At 32.5% G+C, this 20,463-nt stretch overlaps 1 protein-coding gene across 1 annotated transcript in view; it reads left to right on the top strand.

The window, feature by feature from the left end:
* The window catches only part of LOC107564742 (A disintegrin and metalloproteinase with thrombospondin motifs 20-like), a 97,830-nt gene that overhangs the window by 74,031 nt on the left and 3,336 nt on the right, over nucleotides 1–20,463 (top strand). The window contains exons 24-25 of the mRNA XM_016249888.1: nucleotides 15,195–15,362; nucleotides 19,086–19,259. Of these exons, the coding sequence (XP_016105374.1) occupies nucleotides 15,195–15,362; nucleotides 19,086–19,259 (342 nt within the window). The remainder of the gene's footprint in view (nucleotides 1–15,194; nucleotides 15,363–19,085; nucleotides 19,260–20,463) is intronic.

The following is a 20,463-nucleotide window of genomic DNA, read 5'->3' as shown; positions in this document are numbered from 1 at the left end:
CGTGTTCGCACGCTCTATGAATCAGAGGAAGCGTGTCTGAAAAACAGAGAAATAAATCGTGCAATTATATTTGTACTCGTTTGAGCTGTAATCTAAAAACACAAGTGTATATTTGTGTATAAGAGTTTAATATTTGAATTATTATTATTATGACAATTACCCAGCAGCCACTTATTGTATATTATATTTGTATCTTTGTACAGAATGAGTATTTTTTAAATCATCAATTCGTCTTATATTATTTAATATTTCAAACTGGTGCTCGTGACGTTGACTTGTACAGAGGAAAATAATTTTTTGTTAGTGCTTTGTTTTTATTTTGATCGCGATGTGAAATTAGTTTTTGGAAGATCTGCAGTTTTATGTTTTTCAACAGAAATCGTGGCTGCAGGATATAAACATATCTAAGTATAAATAACCACACTTTAGTTAGTTTGACAAGCGATTGCGACACTTCGACGGGGACTGAAACACTCAAGGAAAACTTGATAAATGACAAATGAAAGAAATACCTCATCGTTCAGTCTTTGTCTCAAAATGCACTCGCAAAATGTAATAAAGCAGAAATGTAATAAAATCAAACGACCAAAGATTTCAGCCTCGTCTAACCCTCATAATGCATTCAGCATCTTGTTATTTCATAAAACTGAATATTTTTCAGCTAAAACCATATTGTGTTTAATCAGTGACTTCTTATTAATAAGTAAATATGAAAAAAATTATGTTATTACTGCTTTTACTAATTTATATTAATTAAAAATCAAGAAATTCTTTGAAATTTCAAATGAAGCATGAACCACACCAAAAAAAATCTATGATGCAAAATACCTATATATTTTTCGCAATATTGATGAGAAATTATATTTGAATTTATCATTGTATGAAATTTATAAAAACGTGCAATCTGAGAATTATATTAACAGTTTTAACTGCATTGAAGTGAATGGAATTTAATTCCTTTTAATTCATAACTCATGATTTCTCCAAAACAGCCCACATTTATGAAACCTTCATGTTTATTTCTAACAAAACAGCCTAAATATTACTCTGAAAAGTTTTCAAATTAGACAAATTAATTTTAATTGCATAAACTTTCAGTTCCCGATTTTAAAAAGTGATCAATTTGTCACGCCGCAGTGTTTTAGCAATAGACGTACATATTCATGTTTATCAACAAAATTCAGACCCAGAAGTATGTGAGCTATGGGGAAAAGGTTAAATATATTTCACAAAAGTTTTCAGACACTAATATAATTTCATAGATAAGTATTTTTGACACCTAGGGGTGCTCCATAAATACCCGGGTCAAAAATGACCCGAACACGAAACGTGTTATATCTCTTACAAAATAATTGTAAAAAATCTGAAAAAACCCAAATGATGTGTATTTTAAGGGTCCTAAAGCATTTGCAAAGTTTCATTCCCTTACTAAAAACTAAGTTTTACAAAAGTTTTTACGTGTCAAAATGCATTAAGAGGGTTAACGAGTGATACGTTTGTACTGCTCGTCATCAGGTATCAACACTGAGATTTGGTGCTAATTAGGATTGAATCACTAAGTTACTATTTACTTCATTGTTTGTCTAAATGTAGCGCTGAGTTTTGTTTGTATCATTGTTACTCAGAATTTGACTTCATGCATCGTTATTGTTAAGGTTGCAGTCGGTTTCTGCAAACGAAACCTTGAGAGCATTTTAGCTCTTATTTGATCAACTACCCATAATAAAACCACAACCTATCGACTTGTTCAGACGGTGATTGATTGACATGAGAAATTTGTATATTATTTTTATAGAGGGAAAAAAAGGAGAAAAGTTGCAAATTTTCGTGTTCGGGTAATTAAACCTCGTTCGCAGTGAATTAATTGCCATCTGAATGAGTTTTATACAGATACGTCACATTATTCTATATTTTTTAGATATATTTCTTAAGTTTCAGAACACAAATACCTCTTTTATGCCGTATGTTTGGTATGTTCGATTGTCTGGCCATTTCTAATAGTTTCGAAGGATTGTTTTATTTATTTGTTTACAGCCGGAGATTCAGTGCTGCAGCTTTTATATGCAAATGTCTTGTTTGATTGTGTTTTGAATCATAAAGTAACTGTATATTTGTCTCAATCTTCATTGTGCAGCGATCAAGCAGTTCATTTCTCTTCTCATCCGCTGGTTTCTCGTCTTTATTTCTGTTCATCTTGTTCTGGTTTCTTTCTCTCTGTTCTCTTATCGCTCATGATGATGTATGATTTTGTTTTTCTCATAAATATGTTCAACTGAACGTCCCACTCAGTTTGTTCCAGAACTATTTCACACTGTAATAATGATTAAAATACATAAAGGTTGTGAATGCTTGTGTTGTTTTCTTAGTCTGTTGGGCTTTTAGCCACATCTGAAGGGGTTTCTATGTTCATTAACGTTTTTATTTTAGCTGCTGTAATTCTTAATTAATGTATTATTTATAGTGGAGTCAAACGATTAATCCAAAATAAAGGTTATTGTTTACATAATATATGTTTGTGTACTGTGTATATTTATTATGTATATATAAATACACACCCATGCATGTATATATTTCAGAAAAATGTTGCGTTTATATATTAAATATATTTATATATAATTAAATTATATGAATATAAATATATACATGTAAATAGAAAATATATACGGTATGTGTGTCTTTATATATACATAGTATATAAACACAGTACACTCACATATATTATGTAAACAAAAACCTTTATTTTGGATGCGATTAATCGTTTGACAGCACTAATTATTTACCATTTTTAATCATATATATCATCAAAATGCTTTTTAACAGTTTTAGTGATGCATTTTAGCTATGCATCAATCATGTAACAATATTTCACATTATAATATGTAAATATATATTTATGTAATATATAAGGCAAGCTCAAAGACATGATTCAAATCAAACTCAATAAAGCTGCATACAATAACAAAATAATTATCAAAATGCTGTTTAAAATTGTTTTAGATGGAGTATTTTAGTAGATCTGCATCGAAGTTAAGTTATGTTTCATGTTTTAATATATGATTCAAGCTTAATGACATTTCAAATCAAGTCTCTCAATTAATATAAGCTCAAAAAATGGCATAAAATAATATCAAAATGCTGTTTAAAACCATTTTAGATGGAGTAATGCAAGCTTTAATGATTCAAGCTTAATGACATTTCAAATCAAGTCTCTCAATTAATATAAGCTCAAAAAATGGCATAAAATAACAAAATAATTATCAAAATGCTGTTTAAAACCATTTTAGATGGAGTAATGCAAGCTTTAATATATATATGCATTGGTCATGTAATATTTGCATGCAATATTTCACATTTATATATATATATAATGCAAGCTTAAAGATTCATGATTCATCAAAATGCTGTTTAAAACCCTTTTAGATGGATTATTTTAATATATATGCATCAGTCATGTAATAGTATGTAATATTTCATATTTTGATATAAAATATATATTAGTGTGATATATGATGTGAGATGTAATTCAAGTCAAGCCACTTTGATCCTATTTTATTTTGGCAGGATCATGCATTAATAAAAGAAATGGAAACTATTAAAGGCAATTATTCATAAGCATGTTTATGTGAGATACGCGTTTAGCTTCACAGCTTATAGAAATAAAATCCAACTTAGTTTTAGACACATTCTGCTGTTTTACGGAGACATTAATGTGCTTCATGAAATCCTGCGAAGTGCCAGAAAAGGCCTTGCGTCTTGTGAGTTTGACGATGTTTTCTTGAAGGTTTATAGAAGAGAAGCGGCGGGTCGCTGCAGCTGGGAATCATTTGGTTAATGGCTCGGCTGTAATGCGTTTGGCTTTCACAGCAACATTGACTGATATTAATCAGAGCTGGCCAGAGTCCTTCATCTGAGAGTTAAAACCGTGTTTATAGAGCCTAGAACAGCCTCGTAATCATCGCAGGTTTCAGATTGCACTTAAAAGCCTCTTCGGATTTCCCTCTCGCCGTTTAGAAACGACAAACACTCGTTTGAGTCCAGCAAGAGGCACACTTTCAGATCACGTAAAATGTGTGGTGTAATGTTGAATGTTGATACAGAAATGTATTTACGTTCTTGTGCCGTTTACGGCGATCAGGCGGTGTAATTAAAGCACAGCATGGTTTATAATGTGCTGATTTGATTATAAAGCAGTGCTGCGTTTCTTTAAGAGAGACGGCATTTGATTTCTGCTCTCTGTATTTGTGTTTATAACATCCTTAATTGTGTTTCATTGCAAATTCTCTCTCAATAACAGAAATAAAACATTGTAATGTTTTGTGCTTAGTAGAAAGCTTTTAGCAGAGAATGCTACAAATCCATTGATTTCAATCAGAAGAGTGTTTCATGGTGATACAATTTAGTCATTTTTTCGTTTTTGGTCTCTAACTTTCATTAATGGTCTTTTTTTGCACAGAATTTTCCGTCTTTGATTCGATCAAATATCAAACTTAAAGAGCTTATATAAAGATATAATTATATAATCGCTGTTTTATGTTTTTGTAGGAAACTATTGTTATTGCATGCAATTTTTAAGAGAATAAAGATTAAGAAAATACAATGATTTTAAAGTCATAAAATATTTAGTGTTAAAAACCTTTAGAATAAACATTTTAGATGTTAGAAAATTTAGCAATTAATAAAATTTTGGATGTTAGAAAATGTAACAATGAATAGAATTTTAGATGTAATAATGCAATAATAAAATATTGCATTAGTAATAACATATTTGGAAATAACATTTTAGAAATAATACAATTATTAGAAAAATAATAGAGTAGTGATATATTTTTAGACATAATAAAATTGTACAACTCTAAGTTTGCCACAGAAATACGCTTTGCTGCTGATGTGGTGTTAAATAACAAACAAATAAATAACTATTGTTTTTATTAATATTCTGAAATATTAATAATATTCAGTTTTCCCTTTTCAATTAAATTCTAGTTCGTTTTTGTAGTTTTTGTTTTATTGTTATCATACATTTCAATTTTAGTTTAATTTTAGTTATGTTTTTGCTGAAATGAAAAGTTTTTTATTGTACTTTATTTCAGTTGTATATTTTATTTTAACATTTACTTTGTTTTGTTTTTGTTGTTGTTGTTTCAGTGGTTTTGGTTTCAGTTTTCGTTAACTATAATAAACTCATTTCCAGCAGTGCCTCTGCTCTACACCAAACACCCTTAAACACCTGTTTCAGTTTTCTGATTATTGCTAATATTCTCTCTGAGACGGGGGCCGCAAATGATTATTCCATCGTTTGGGTTCGTTTGTGGCTCGTCCCTCGTAAATCATCATGTCAGCGCTCTCTAATAATGCAGCCGTTGTCTGAATTTACCCAGAAAGCCCTCGAGCTAATGACCGCAGGAAGTCATGTGACTAGAGATGCTTGGCTTTTTGATGTTTGTATGTGAGATTTCTATTATGTTTTATTATGAGTATGACAGCGAGATTCACGTTTGTTGAATTGCTTCGCAAAACTAGCTGTATTTATGCGTTTATAAGCACCAGTAATGTTATTTATTCTCTTTACATTGATGATTGATTGCAGTATTATGATGTAGTTTATTGGTATTGTTAAAACATGGTAACTTACCTCATTGTGATGATAAACTCTACATTTATTCATTTAAGATGTGAAATGAGAAGCATACAAGCGACTAAGAGAAAGCAATATTTACCTTAACCAATTTTACTTGTGATAATAAATAAACTGCCTTTATTATGAGAGAAAAAAGCAGATTTTGAGTAGAAACCCTTACTAGAAATGCGTCTGGTTTTTGTTGCGTCTTGATGAGGATCCAGCGTTGCCAACTTATAATCAACTCAACATTATTGTTCCAGTCAAAACTGATTTAAACCATCATGAGCTTCAGCCAAAAGCCTAATGAAGTCCGTTTTATTCTCCTGGAAACGAATTAAAACCCTCGTGTTGTAATGTTGAACTGACTGTGGAAAGTTAGTGCAGAAACATATTCATGTTCTTATGCAGTCCATCTTTAGTTTATGCAATTAGGCTGTAATTAAAGCAGGACATGGCCCTGAATCTGTACGATGTTGTGATTTGATTAGAAGCCTGTGCTGATTTGTGATTATATTATAATTATAATGTGATCCATATGGAGAAACGACTCTGATTTCACGCACGCTTTTTTGTGTCTGTCCAAGTTTTCAGTCAGCATTAATTACGCTCGGTAATTATATTTGCCTTAACCAAGGGGGAGTAAGTTTTGATTGTTACATTGTTAAATTATGGTAAATAAATGAAATAAATTAAAATGAAATAAACTGAAATAAATTGAATAATTAAATAAAAATAAATAACTTAAATTAAAATAAAAATATATAAATTTGTTGAAATTTATATATACATATATTCTTTTGTTTTAATTATTTTAATATGTAATTTAATAATTTAAGATTACATGTAATACTTAAATACATATACATAGATATACATAATATATTTAAAACTTTTATTTAATATTTTTTAATTAATATGTCAAATATTATATTAAATTGTAAAATATTTTATGTATTAAAAAATAAATCTAAATCTGTCCATTGATGATTTAAATATTAAATAAATCAAAATTTAAATTAGTAAATAAATTGTTGTTATATTTTTTAAATAAAAAAATATGTCCTGTATTCATATAAAATATATATAAAATCTAATATAAAATTGTAAAATAATTAAAAAATATATATATATATATATATTGGTGCTGTCAATCGATTTAAAAAGTAATTAAGCAATCTCACCTAACATTAAAGTTTTAAAATAGTTTTTAAGTTACATTTTTAATAGTTTTCAATAGTTTTACATGTACTCTTCAAATTAATGCAGAAACAGCATAAAGACAGTATATTTGTAATATTTGTTTAGTGGCATTATTTTTATGACTGAAGGCGAGTATCATTGATATCAATAATACTGATGTCCCTAGGAAACTGTTCTTTTTCCCCTAATATTTAACCATTACAGTATAATTGAGAGCTATCAATTGGAACATTTATTAGACTTTAAAAAATAACTTTTAATTAAAGTGAACTTAAAACAATCTTCACATAAACCCATTATAATAAATGTCATATTTACCTGTGCCCTTCAGCAAGTAGGAAATATACAGAAATTGAATAAAGTTATCAACATTAAATGATATATAAATATATATGTATGTGTGACATATGTATGGCAATATATGTCATATATAATGTACATATAAAATATAAATTCAATTTCACAATGTTTCATTTAATTATATATCTATATATCGATATTTCAAAGGATCAAGTTATTTTACCAAGTTGATTTTGATGTAACAGTGATAAAATCCCTCTACTGAATGCACGTTCGTGGCTCACTGGTTTGGAAAAGGCTTTGCATGATCTCCACACTGACAGCTGATAGTCACTTACTGAGGAAACGACATGCTAACAGTGTGTTTCCAGTTTACCCAGAGCTGACCCGCGTCCTCCTCGTCTGTTTATGCCTTCGCTGATTTATTGAGCTTTCAGAGGCGCAGAATCGGACCAGCTGCGGTCTGTCGTTCGTTCCTGCAAAACACCTTCACAAAGACGCTCAGAGTGCTCATAGATGTGCATGCTCTGTGGTTTAATGGCCGGTGTGTCGTCTGACGATCTGAAAGGCAATATAGGAGGTGACACATTACAAGTAACGCGAGTTACGTAATCAGATTACTTTTTAAAAGTAACTAGTAAAGTAACGCATTACGTTTTAATTAAATAGAAGGAAGTATCAGAGTTACTTTTTTAAATAAGTAACAGTTACTTTGTTTCTTTGTTGCATTGAGTGACAGCTCTGGTGTTGCCGTGGTGACAGAAATCAGGAGTAAGTGCAGAGCGTACAGTAAGAACATGATTTACTGTAGTTATGTATTTATTCATCTCACTGCACAAAAACAGATTCAGTGTTCCTCAAAGTGAAGAAAAACAGTGAAGTGCAAACTCAGGATGTGACGCAAACCTGCTATAATTAAATGTGTTAAATAAGACTATATCATTTATGTATTTAATCCCTTTTTATTAACCAGTGTCTTTGCTGCTGACCTTCGATGATCCAATTCAACCATACTAAGCAAAAATCACACATTTGAGTTTCATTTTAGTTATTGCTGAATAGTGTTGAACTTTCTTCTCCTGCGTCGTATTCTTCATGAGATGTGTTTGAGCGGCGCCCTCTACTGTACAGACGTGAGTTTACATTTCCTTCAGTCTGAGGCGCATTCATTTCACTTTTGGTGTGAAAGGGCTTTTATATTTATAAAGAAAGAACTTTTTATATTAAAAACAAGCAAGCAAGCCCTGCCCAGATTTAAAAAGTAACTCAAAAGTAACGTAACGCATTACTTTCCATAAGAAGTAACTAAGTAACGTAATTAGTTACATTTTATAAAACGGCTAGTTCCGGTGCTTGATTCTGATTGGCTGAGCCGCGTTCGAAGCTGTTGTAAATGACGCTACAAAGTAACACACACCTTTGTTTACGTCTGTGTGTTGCTCGGCAAATACTTTGTAGCAACCACAAGTGTTTCTGAGGAGCTACATTGTTTGGTGGAAGAATACTGTGTTTATTAATATCATTACACTTTATTTGTTCTGTTTTATTCTGTGAAGCCTTACTACGTATATGGAGTAACCGTTTTATAAAAGCAATAAGCCCCGTGAAGCCGTGGTTTACAGTGAATTTATAGCAGGTTTTAGACCCTAACAACGCCCCTTAGGTGTTATAAATTCACTGTAAACCACGGCTTCACGGGGCTTATTGCTTTATTTGGGAGTAATGCATTACTTTTAAAAGTACCTTTCCCCAACACTGCTGAAAGGGTTGGTGACGGAGGGCTGCAGATTTACTGAGATCTTTGAAGAGTCTGATCCTCTCATGTGGTTTTCATGAGCAGACACTTGTGCAATGGGAATGGCATTCAGCGAGAAGCGCTCTTAAACATGCTGCTTTAGATCTATGATCACAATGATCTTCTTATTTGATAAACTTCATCTACTACCAATAATGGACCATTGCGCCAATTTTATCCACACTGTGTTGATCTGTTGATCGCCGCAGACGTTTTAAGGCACGTGTCTTGAGACATTCAGTGAACTTACCATGAGATCATCAGATCACACACACACACACACACACACACACACACACACACACACAGAGAGAGACACACACGCACGTTTGAACTCCATGAACCACAGATGCATTTATTTCACATGTCAAGGACTTTGTTTATGAATCTGATCTGTTTATGTTTTTCTGTGAGTGATGAAATCAGATCCGTTCGTTCAGACGTCGTCGGGATCTGCGTTCTCTTGCAAGAGTGGATTTAATAATGACGTGATGCAGAGAGACTTTCATCTGCTGGAACGTTACTGTTTCTGCTGATTTGATTTCTGCTCACTCATTGATTATATGAAAGTATACTGTATATAAATATAAATATATATATATATATATAATATTTTAAATATTATTTCTAAATATATAATTAAAAATGATAAATTAATTGTAATAACATTTTTTAAAGCATCAATTGATGAATTAATTTATATATGTATATATATTTATAAATTATATAATATATAAAAAGCAAAGTACTGTATATATCTATGAAATTATAAATTAAAAAATATAAATACTGTAATATATAATATAATATAATATAATTAGTGCTGTCAATCGATTAAAAAAATTACTTATTAATCGCACATTTTTCTGAAATTAATCGCGATTAATCCCACCTGACATTAAAGTTTTTAAATATTATTTTATATTGCAATAATTTCACATTCAATCTTCGAATTAATGTACAAACAACATAAAGACAGTATATTTTTAAATATTTGTTTAATGGCATCTTGTTTTATGACGGAAGGACAGTATCAATGATACCAATACTGATTTCTATAAAAAATTGCCCCCCCCCCTCTAAAATTTAACCATTGACTAGCCATTCAACATTATGGTTTTGTCTCCCATTGTGGTGCGGGTAGGTCTTGGGTGATTTTCTTCAGTGACTGCTAATGGAGGGTTCATGCATATGTGTTTCTATAGTGTTTTTCAAGAGCACCAGCTGACTGCTGTTGAGACTTTCGTTTATATGTATTCTCTTCGGCACACACTAGGCTGGGCTATATGACGATATTATCATATATCGACGATGTCTCGTAAGTATCGCGATGTCAATAGTCAGGTAACAGATGATTATCCACAATATCGAAAAAAATGACAAATGATAAACCTAGTAAGTTGTCAAAAATATTTTACATAGCCCCATAGTCACCATACAGGTCTTTTTGCATGCAAGAATGAAATAATTTAGTAGGAGGGTTGGGTAGGCTGTGACTGTCGCCGTGACAACCGCGTCACTGCCACTGCCTTGTCTACTGACACCCGGCGGTAGTGCACGTGACGTCACGCACTCTATAACAAGCATAATACGACGTTTTGTATACAAGTGTAATAACAATATTAACAGTAGTGTCTACACCGGACGCGACACCACCGCGTCGCAACAGGTTGAGTCTGTTTAGTGTCTACACAGGACATTTGAACTCTGTGTCAGTACCTCATAAATAGAACGAGGCAGTTTACTGTCGGGGATTTGTCATGTCACTGATTATAATGTTTTATAGTATTTTGTCGCGCAGCTCGCGTCCTGTAGACAGGGGGTGTATTAACTTTCTTATTTTGGGCTACTTTCTTGTTTAACTGTATTATTTCTTGCAGGCTGCGTATTCACTGACTGAAGTGCTAAAATAAACACGAGCTGACGAGTTAAATCGGGTGTGTTAGATGAGTGAGACAGTGCTGGGCTGCTCCAGGACAGTTTTGAAAACTATTTCAAAGACATGTTCTTAAATGTGACTCATATAAGATATATGACACGCATGCACAGTTTTAAGGCAGCTTTAATAGCCTTTTTGGTAACTTCATGACTTAACTGACCACAACATCGCGTGCATGTAGTTTATTTCGCGCTTTGATATGAAAGGATACAGGCTACAGCGCGTGCAAAAGTACAGTTTCCGCGCTCGTTTTGACTCGCGCCTGGCGCTGAAGTGAAGAGGAGCGCACGTCTGAAACGTGTCCTGTTCTCAGTCGTTCTGCGACTGAATAAAAGCACTTCTTGTCAAGAGAAAAAGTGACAGAACAGCAGTTGTGAGTGGAGTGGCCAACACTATATATAATAGTTTATTTAATTTAATTACATTTAAAAATGTATATACATTTATATAGATCATTATATATGTCTTTTCAGACATGTTATTTTCAGAATAGTTGATAGAAGGTAAGTGTTAAGGCAGTCGTGTTAACATTATGTTCTCAAGTTTCTCCAAGTAGAAGTTGGAATGCATTTCCAAAAAAAAAACCACTCACACACATGTAGAGGATCTGGTTGTGGACTTCATGCATTGTTTTGTGTTTAAGCAATAGTCAGTCTAACATATTTCAGCACATTTTTGTCCTGTCTGAACACATGTATGTGACTAAAGTGTCTGAGCTTTGATGAAGTTCACTCACAGACAGTGATTTCTGTGTTTTAAACATCCGGCTTGAGCTCTTTTCTCTCTGTCATTGACTCTAGTGTAAATTAAGAATATATACATGAGCGGCTCCATCAGATCAGTGATATTTTACATCAGACTTCATTCACAGATCGCTGCGTTTGCTTGAGCTTGACCACAGTTTCTCTCTCTGTGTAGTTGTTAGTGATCTGAATGAGTCGCTATATGTCTGAATCTCACCAAACCTGCCATCCCTGATGAATCTTAATGCTCATTAGAGTCTCATTACTGTAATACAATACTGTTCTCACTGGATTACAGTAAAAAAAATCAGTGCAATACAATCAACAACAAATACTACTGCAATGTGTGCTTTTAAATAATATAAATGAGCTGGTAAATAATTAAATTCTATCATTAAATAATTGAATTTATTTAATTATGATATTATATATATATTATATACACACACACACACACACAAATAAAAAATAAAATAAATTTGTATATGTATTAAAATGTGAACATATACAATAGATAATAAAATATAATATAAAACCATAATAAAGTAAAAATATAATATTTAAATATGCATGCATATTTAAATGAAAATATTTTTTTTTACTATTTTTACTGTATATAACTACATGTAAAATGTACAAAAAAAATTACATTTATATATAAAATGTTTAAAACTAAATATTTGTATTGCAATTTAAAATATGCATATATATATTAATTTGTTTTATTTGCATATTAAATATTTAAAATTTAAAAATACAATATTTTTTATAAAAAATATATATGTAAATTTATATATAAAAACTGTAGTGTGTATATCTTAATATCTTAATAATTCTAAACAGAAAAAACGATCTTTGACTTTGTACTGAAATATGAGCTGAACGTGTTCTTGGCAGGTTTGGGAAATTCACTCTTGTTTGCTTGTATTATCAGTCTCGAGACTAAAGCTGATTGAGTTTTCAAACTCTGTTCGAGTTCAATCACATTCTGAGGATTAGACACACGTTCATGCATTAGAAGTGATTCTAGCAGTAAATATTACTACGGTACAGATCGTTTCATCATTTCAACACAAAACATCATGTTTATCCCATCAGACTGACCTCAAGCCGCTTCTCCTCTCGTCTTTCTTCTGCCGTCCTTCAGCTGTGTGTGTGACTCCCATCAGACGAGAGCGTTCACAGCCGCTCGCTCTCCTCCTCTTCCCTTCAGCTGTGTGTGTGTGTGTGTGTGAGTGTGTGTGTGTGTGTGAGCGAGAGAGAGAGAGTGTGTGTGTGTGTGTGAGCGAGAGAGAGAGAGTGTGTGTGTGTGTGTGAGCGAGAGAGAGAGAGTGTGTGTGTGTGTGTGAGCGAGAGAGAGAGAGTGTGTGTGTGTGTGTGAGCGAGAGAGAGAGAGTGTGTGTGTGTGTGTGAGCGAGAGAGAGAGAGTGTGTGTGTGTGTGTGAGCGAGAGAGAGAGAGTGTGTGTGTGTGTGTGAGCGAGAGAGAGAGAGTGTGTGTGTGTGTGTGAGCGAGAGAGAGAGAGTGTGTGTGTGTGTGTGAGCGAGAGAGAGAGAGTGTGTGTGTGTGTGTGAGCGAGAGAGAGAGAGTGTGTGTGTGTGTGTGAGCGAGAGAGAGAGAGTGTGTGTGTGTGTGTGAGCGAGAGAGAGAGAGTGTGTGTGTGTGTGTGAGCGAGAGAGAGAGAGTGTGTGTGTGTGTGTGAGCGAGAGAGAGAGAGTGTGTGTGTGTGTGTGAGCGAGAGAGAGAGAGTGTGTGTGTGTGTGTGAGCGAGAGAGAGAGAGTGTGTGTGTGTGTGTGAGCGAGAGAGAGAGAGTGTGTGTGTGTGTGTGAGCGAGAGAGAGAGAGTGTGTGTGTGTGTGTGAGCGAGAGAGAGAGAGTGTGTGTGTGTGTGTGAGCGAGAGAGAGAGAGTGTGTGTGTGTGTGTGAGCGAGAGAGAGAGAGTGTGTGTGTGTGTGTGAGCGAGAGAGAGAGAGTGTGTGTGTGTGTGTGAGCGAGAGAGAGAGAGTGTGTGTGTGTGTGTGAGAGAGAGTATGTGTGTGTGACTCCCATCAGACGAGAGTGTTCACAGCCGCTCGCTCTCCTCCTCTTCCCTTCAGCTGTGTGTGTGTGTGTGTGTCTGCCAGCATGCTGATGTTCGTTTCTCTTATCTGTGTTTCTTTGATGTGTTTCTGCTGGCAGACTGCAGCCTGTATTTAAAATACCTCTGTAATGACCCTGTTTATGGTGTGTGTGTGTGTGTGTGTGTGTGTGCGTGTGCGTGTGCGTGTGTGTGCGTGTGCGTGTGCGTGTGCGTGTGTCCTGATGCTCTTTAATTTTGCACAAACTTGTGTTTAGTTTTGCAAAAATTGCTTTTATTCTCCACGAGGATCAAACTTCACAGATGTGGACGCAGATACTGGGATCTGTTATTGAAGTCAAAACAGGAAGCTGAAAGAGATCCAGCTCATATTTCACCTTAAATTTAAGAAGTAATTTTCGAACAAACAAAATTAGGCCTGTTTTTAGGAATATTAAGATTTTTTTGCATTTACCCCTCAATATTCTCATTACTATAATGTGAATAAAAAATATGATACAATTATTATTGATAATAATATTATTTTATTTATGAAGTAAATGTATATTTCAATTATATTTAAAATTTAAATGTGGTAGTAAATTTAATTTGTGCTGGTTTTAAATACAACTTTTATTATATTTTCTTCCACAGTAATACAAATTAGGGGGGAAACACTTTGACAATGCAAAATAATAAAAATAAAAGGTTTCTAATAGACACCTTTATACAAAAATGCCAATATTAAGTCATGCTTTATTTAATTATTCATTTATTGATTGATTGTTTGTTTGCTTGTATCATGAATATTAGTAAATTAATACAAATGAATACATAGTATTTCTATATAAAATACTTTTACACAAAATTAAACTAAGCTCAAATAGACATTTGGAGTATAAAAAGTGCAAAAAAGTGCAATAACATAAAAAAATAATAATAATAATAATTTTTACAATTATAAAAATAGGCTTTACAAAATATATAAAATAAAAAACTTATTAAAATGTCAATAATATTTATTTTATTTTATTTTATTTTATTCAGAGAGACTATAAAAATATCTGTCCTACATACTTTTTTTTACAAAAATGGATTTGTTCCCTTTTAAAACTAGCTAAACCAAAAATTCTGGGGACACCTTAGCAATAAAAGGCTATTAAAAAAAGTATAAAAATGTAATTTAAAATGTTTTATTTCCCACAGTGATATAAATAAAAATTCTCTAAAAATACCATTTAAAACCATTTAAAAATTTCTTATTTCTGTCTTTTCTGTGGTGAAATATGATCTGAAATCAGACTCCTGCGCCTGTGAACGTGCGCAAGATCTCGTCCCACCATCACACCGCATGGATCCATATAGCTTTGTGTCCCACGATCATAATTAATGAACAGAAGCAATATTGTGTTTTTCATCTGGGTTGTAAAATATGATATCTGTCCGGCCTAAACCGTGTGAGCGTGTTTCTCTGTGCTAGTGCTTCCAGATGATCGTGGGTGGTTTTCCTGACGGTCTGGTCTGTCTTTCTCGTGTCTGCAGTGCTCGGTGTCCTGCGGGAAGGGAATCAAAGAGCGGCAGATCGTCTGCGTCGATCAGAACCAAACCCAGATCCAGGAGCACAGCTGCGCTCATCTCATCCCACCCAGAACACAGAAGGCCTGTCGGGCCGGACCCTGCCCCTCCTGGAGAGCCAGTCGGTGGAGAGCGGTATGTGACGTCACTTCCTGGAATTGGCTTTTTCATCATTATTATCATTATTAATAATGAACAAACAGCACTCCTACATAAGGTACTTTTACACTAAAAATACCACAAAAAAAAAAAATTTTTTTATGTCAATAATCATATTTTTTTTCTATTTAATTTTATTAGTAAAATAACAAACAGTACTGCCACATTAGATACTTTTAAGCAAAATATACCAATACTTTATTCCTTATTGTAATGTATTTATAATTTTATATTTATAATATTATTATTATTATTATTTTGTGATAAGATTTGTTCGTGATCTGTTTCTGTTCGTGTTTCTTTTGGTTATTAATTAAAGACATTGTACTTTGAGTTACTCCTCGCTCCACAGTATTGTGACAATGACCGTCTTTACTAGAATTTATCACATTTTATTGTAGGCTTATTTATTGTTGTAAATTTTGTCTAACTTGTAGAATTTATAATAGACAATCTGTTAAGGGTATAGCTTTATATGACAGCTGTGGCATGTTGTAACTTTTGTTTCTAAATGTGCAGGCTGTTCATAACAAATGCTATATAGATTTTTTTTTTTTTAAATAAGTCATTATTGGCCTGGTAGTGCTAGCCTTATTATAACAAATGCTACAGTTAAGAACTCATGAGAGCAAGTACAAGTCAGCATCGAGGGCCGTGTGTAAAACGGGTTCGAGTGATGGACAAACCTGGCCTTCAGATATTCCAAGAGATGGCAGAGATTAAATCATTAAGAGCCTGATGAACTGTTAAGGAGTAAGAAATAAACTATATCAATGTAAGAAAAAAATGTTAAGTTAGATTGGCTTCCCATGACATGTTGAACTAGAACATTATGTCAAACTATAGCCTATAAAAGTGGCTTAATAATATAAAATACACTATATGTGGTCCTTCAGCACAAAAGCAGTGTTAAGTCGCTGGGGGATATTTGTAGCAATAGCCAACAATACATTGTATGGGTCAAAATTATACATTTATGCCTGGATGGAAGTTTATTTATTCGGCCCTTATGACTGGTTTTGTGGTCCAGTTAACAGTAATTGGTTATCAACCAACCTTGCATGTGCAGATGATAGCACAAAAGACGATTTTACAAAAAAAAACATATTAGCAAACAAATAAAATAAATAACGCTTATGAGGGAGCATGACCCAGGACTCCGCTAAAACAGTTCACACTTCAACCCGCCAGTGTTCAAACCAAAACTACGCCCTTGGTTGCGGTCAGATCCAGTCACTCGGGACGTCCCGGGTCTTCCCACCTCTACACCCAGTTTTGAGGGTAACGCATTACAAGTAACGCGAGTTACGTAATCAGATTACTTTTTAAAAGTAACTAGTAAAGTAACGCATTGCTTTTAAATTAAATAGAAGGAAATATCTGAGTTACTTTTTCAAATAAGTAACAGTTACTTTGTTTCCCATGCATTCCCAAAAATAACGTAATGCATTACTTTCCATAAAAAGTAACAAAGTAATGTAATTAGTTACTTTTTTTTACGGAGTAACGCAATATTGTATTGCATTACTTTTAAAAGTACCTTTCCCCAACACTGTCTACACTCACTCCTGCCCCGGCTTTACCCCCGAACCCCGTCACGATCCCCCATCATCCCCCTCTGCGTCTGGAAGCAATCAGCTCGTCTCACAGGCCTGCATAGAGCATGAAATCCTCCAGCGCAGCAGAAAGACACGCTTTACGTCTGAACACAGCGCCTCTTAAACACACACACTGCTCTAATCATCAATGCATTCCACCCCAAGAGTCATTGTTGCATAAAACAGTCTTTTTTATCATACTAATACCATATTGTATCTGATCAGCAATTTTGGTAACATTTTATTTTAAGGTGTTATTGTTACACATTACATGTACTTAATATTATAATAATAATAAATTATGCCTAATTACATGCAAGTAACCCTAGGCCAAGCCCTAATCCTAACCATAACCATATAGTAAGTACATGTAGTTAATTAATATTACTCAGTACTTAAATGTATAATTACACTGGAACAAGGACACTTAAAATAAAGTGTAACTGCAATTTCTTATTAAAGGGTTAGTTCACCCAAAATTAAAATTAGTACATAAATTACTCCCCCTCAAGTCGTCCTAGGTGTATATGACTTTCTTCTTTCAGATTATAGATTTCAGTGCGGTACTTACACGCTGTGATAGACCTTTTCTGAAAGAGATTTAAATGCAGTACGCAGGCGTTTTGATAGATCAATTCTGTTCGCGCCGGCGGTGCTGCACACACACACAAAGCCACAGCTCGGCTCGGACAGCACGTGAGTAGGCTACCAAATTGAACTTTCTGTCGCGCCTTCATCAGCAAATGCACACAAAGCACGTCGGAATGACATCCACGTAAACGAGTATTGTTTCCAATCCGCACTTTACCGGTGCGGTTTCTTCAACCCCATACTGCTCGGTCCCATCGCCGTATCGGCTCAAATGCATAGGCAATTGCACTTATTATGGACTTAACAGTGCTTTCAATGTAATCTTCCTCCATTTCAAAACAAGCGTGTGTTCAAAATGTAAAGAAATGCTTGTATTACTTCACTGGCCATCAGAGCGAACCAACCCCGTGACGTCACACGCGCTGTTGTACTGCAAGATGGCGGCACCCTTGCTCTAAAAGCTATAACAAAACAACCTTTTTTCTTTAAAATGTTTACATTAATCATGTTTGTTATATATTTTTTAATCAAAGTGGAAATCACTTTACTAAATAATGTGAACTTGACTGACTGCTTCATTTCCACTTTAATGAGTGAATGTGGAAAATTAAATGTTTTGATTGTTACCATGTTATTACTTTTTTGATTAATTATATAAATTAAAATTAAATAAATTAAATAAATTGAATAATTAAATAAAAATAAATAACTTAAAAAAAAAAATTGCTGAAATGTGTATATATATATATATGTATGCATACATACAACTTATTTAATTATATGATTGTATGAAATTTATAAAAAACATAACATTTCTGAGAATTATCAGTATTAACTGCATTAAATTAATTTAATTTAATTCCTTTGAATTTATAACTTTATTCTATAAAATTATTTTATTTTATGAAACTTACCTATTTATTTCTAACAAAACAACATAAATATTACTCAGTAAGTTTTCAAACAAAATGAATTCAATTTATTTGTATAATTTTTTTATACAAATTAATTATTTGTATAAACTTTCACTTTCAGATAAAAAAGTGATCAGTTTTTCACGCTGCAGTGGTTCATCAAAAGATGTACACTATTCATATTTATCAACAAAATTCAGTCCCAAAACTGTGTGAGGTATGGACCAAAAGGCTTAATATATTTTATAAAAGTTTTTAGACACTAAAATAACTTCATTGATACGTGTTTTTGACACCTAATGGTGCTCCATATATACCCGGGTCAAAAATGACCCGAATATGAAACATGTTATATCTCTTAAAAAATAATTGCAAAAAATCTGAAAAAAATAAATAAGTACATGAGATGTTTTTTGAGGGTCTTAAAACACTCGCAAAGTTTCATTCCCTTACCAAAAAAACTATGCAGTTTCTAGAAATTAGTACGTATCTCTTCCAAGTCAAAATGAGCCGAGTGTTAATTCAGACCAGCTCCAGATATAAACTCAGCATGTAAAGGCTAATAATGAGGTGTGTTTCCGTGTGTTTGTGTGCAGTGTTCGGCGAGCTGCGGCGCTGGCCTTCAGTCGCGTGAGGTCTTCTGCAGGTCAAAGGGCAAAGGTCGCGTCTCTGATGAGCTGTGTGACGCGCTCCTGCGTCCCGATCGCCTCCGCTCCTGCTTCCACACCGACTGCCAGACGCACAGCTGGACAACACACGACTGGAAGGACGTGAGTAAAACACCATCGACCTTACACTAGAGCTGTTACCTAGATGTCAGGACTTAAAGCTGAGCTGCTGAAAAAGCACAGCTTAAATCAGCATGGTTAAACTGGGCTCCCACGTTTGTTTGGTTGTTACATTTGTTTTATTATTTTTGCTTTTATTTTACTTTATTAATAGTGAATAAACACATAGTACTTAATATACTTTTATACAATTATTATTATTTTTTTATAAATAGCAAATGAGCGCATAGTTCTTATATACGAGATACGTTTATACAAAACAAATGCTAGTAAGAAATTCAAAATCAGAGAAACTAGAAAATGTATTTATTCATTTATTTATTTAAAATGTTATATTTTATTTTTAGTATAATTTTATTTATAGTAAATGACCACACAGTTCTTATACATATGCTACTTTGATACAAATGCCAAATATAAGTTATGCTGCATGTCACAATGGGAGAAAGCAGTGTTTTATTTTATTTTATTTTATTATTTTATGTTATTTTATTTATGTTATGTTATTATGTTTTATTTTATTTTATTTTATTTTATTTTATTATTATTTTATTATTTTATTTATTTTATGTTATGTTATGTTATTATGTTTTATTTTATTTTATTATTTTATTTTATTTTCTAATAATAAGTGATAAGTATTTTATTTTTTTTTGTCTTATTTTATTTTTATTTTTTTCCCAATAAGTCAAAGTCACAATCAGAGAAAGCTTAATCTTTATTTTATTTTATTTTATTTTATTTTATTTTATTTTATTTTATTTTATTTTATTTTATTTTATTTTATTTTATTTTATTTTATTTTATTTTATTTTATTTTATTTTATTTTATTTTATTTTATTTTATTTTATTTTATTTTATTTTATTTTATTTTATTTTATTTTATTTTATTTTATTTTATTTTATTTTATTTTATTTTATTTTATTTTATTTTATTTTATTTTAAATGGATGGTAGTTCTTAAATATACAGATCAGAGGAGGAGGAGGATGAAGAATCACAAAAAAATATTAACACTACACAAAGCCTAATATTAGGACTTTATTTTTATACCAAAATATGCCAGTAAAAGGTGATAAGTTTCAATTAGAGAAAGCTGTAATATTTAATATTATTGTTTTATTTTATTTGTTAATTTAATTTATATATATATATATATATATATATATATATATATATATATAT

Source organism: Sinocyclocheilus grahami, unplaced genomic scaffold, assembly GCF_001515645.1.
Source record: "Sinocyclocheilus grahami isolate Dianchi unplaced genomic scaffold, SAMN03320097.WGS_v1.1 scaffold958.1, whole genome shotgun sequence".
In the NCBI taxonomy this organism is placed as follows: Eukaryota; Metazoa; Chordata; class Actinopteri; order Cypriniformes; family Cyprinidae; genus Sinocyclocheilus; species Sinocyclocheilus grahami.
The sequence above is the reverse complement of the archived record's forward strand: the minus strand, read 5'-3'. Positions and strand labels throughout refer to the sequence as shown.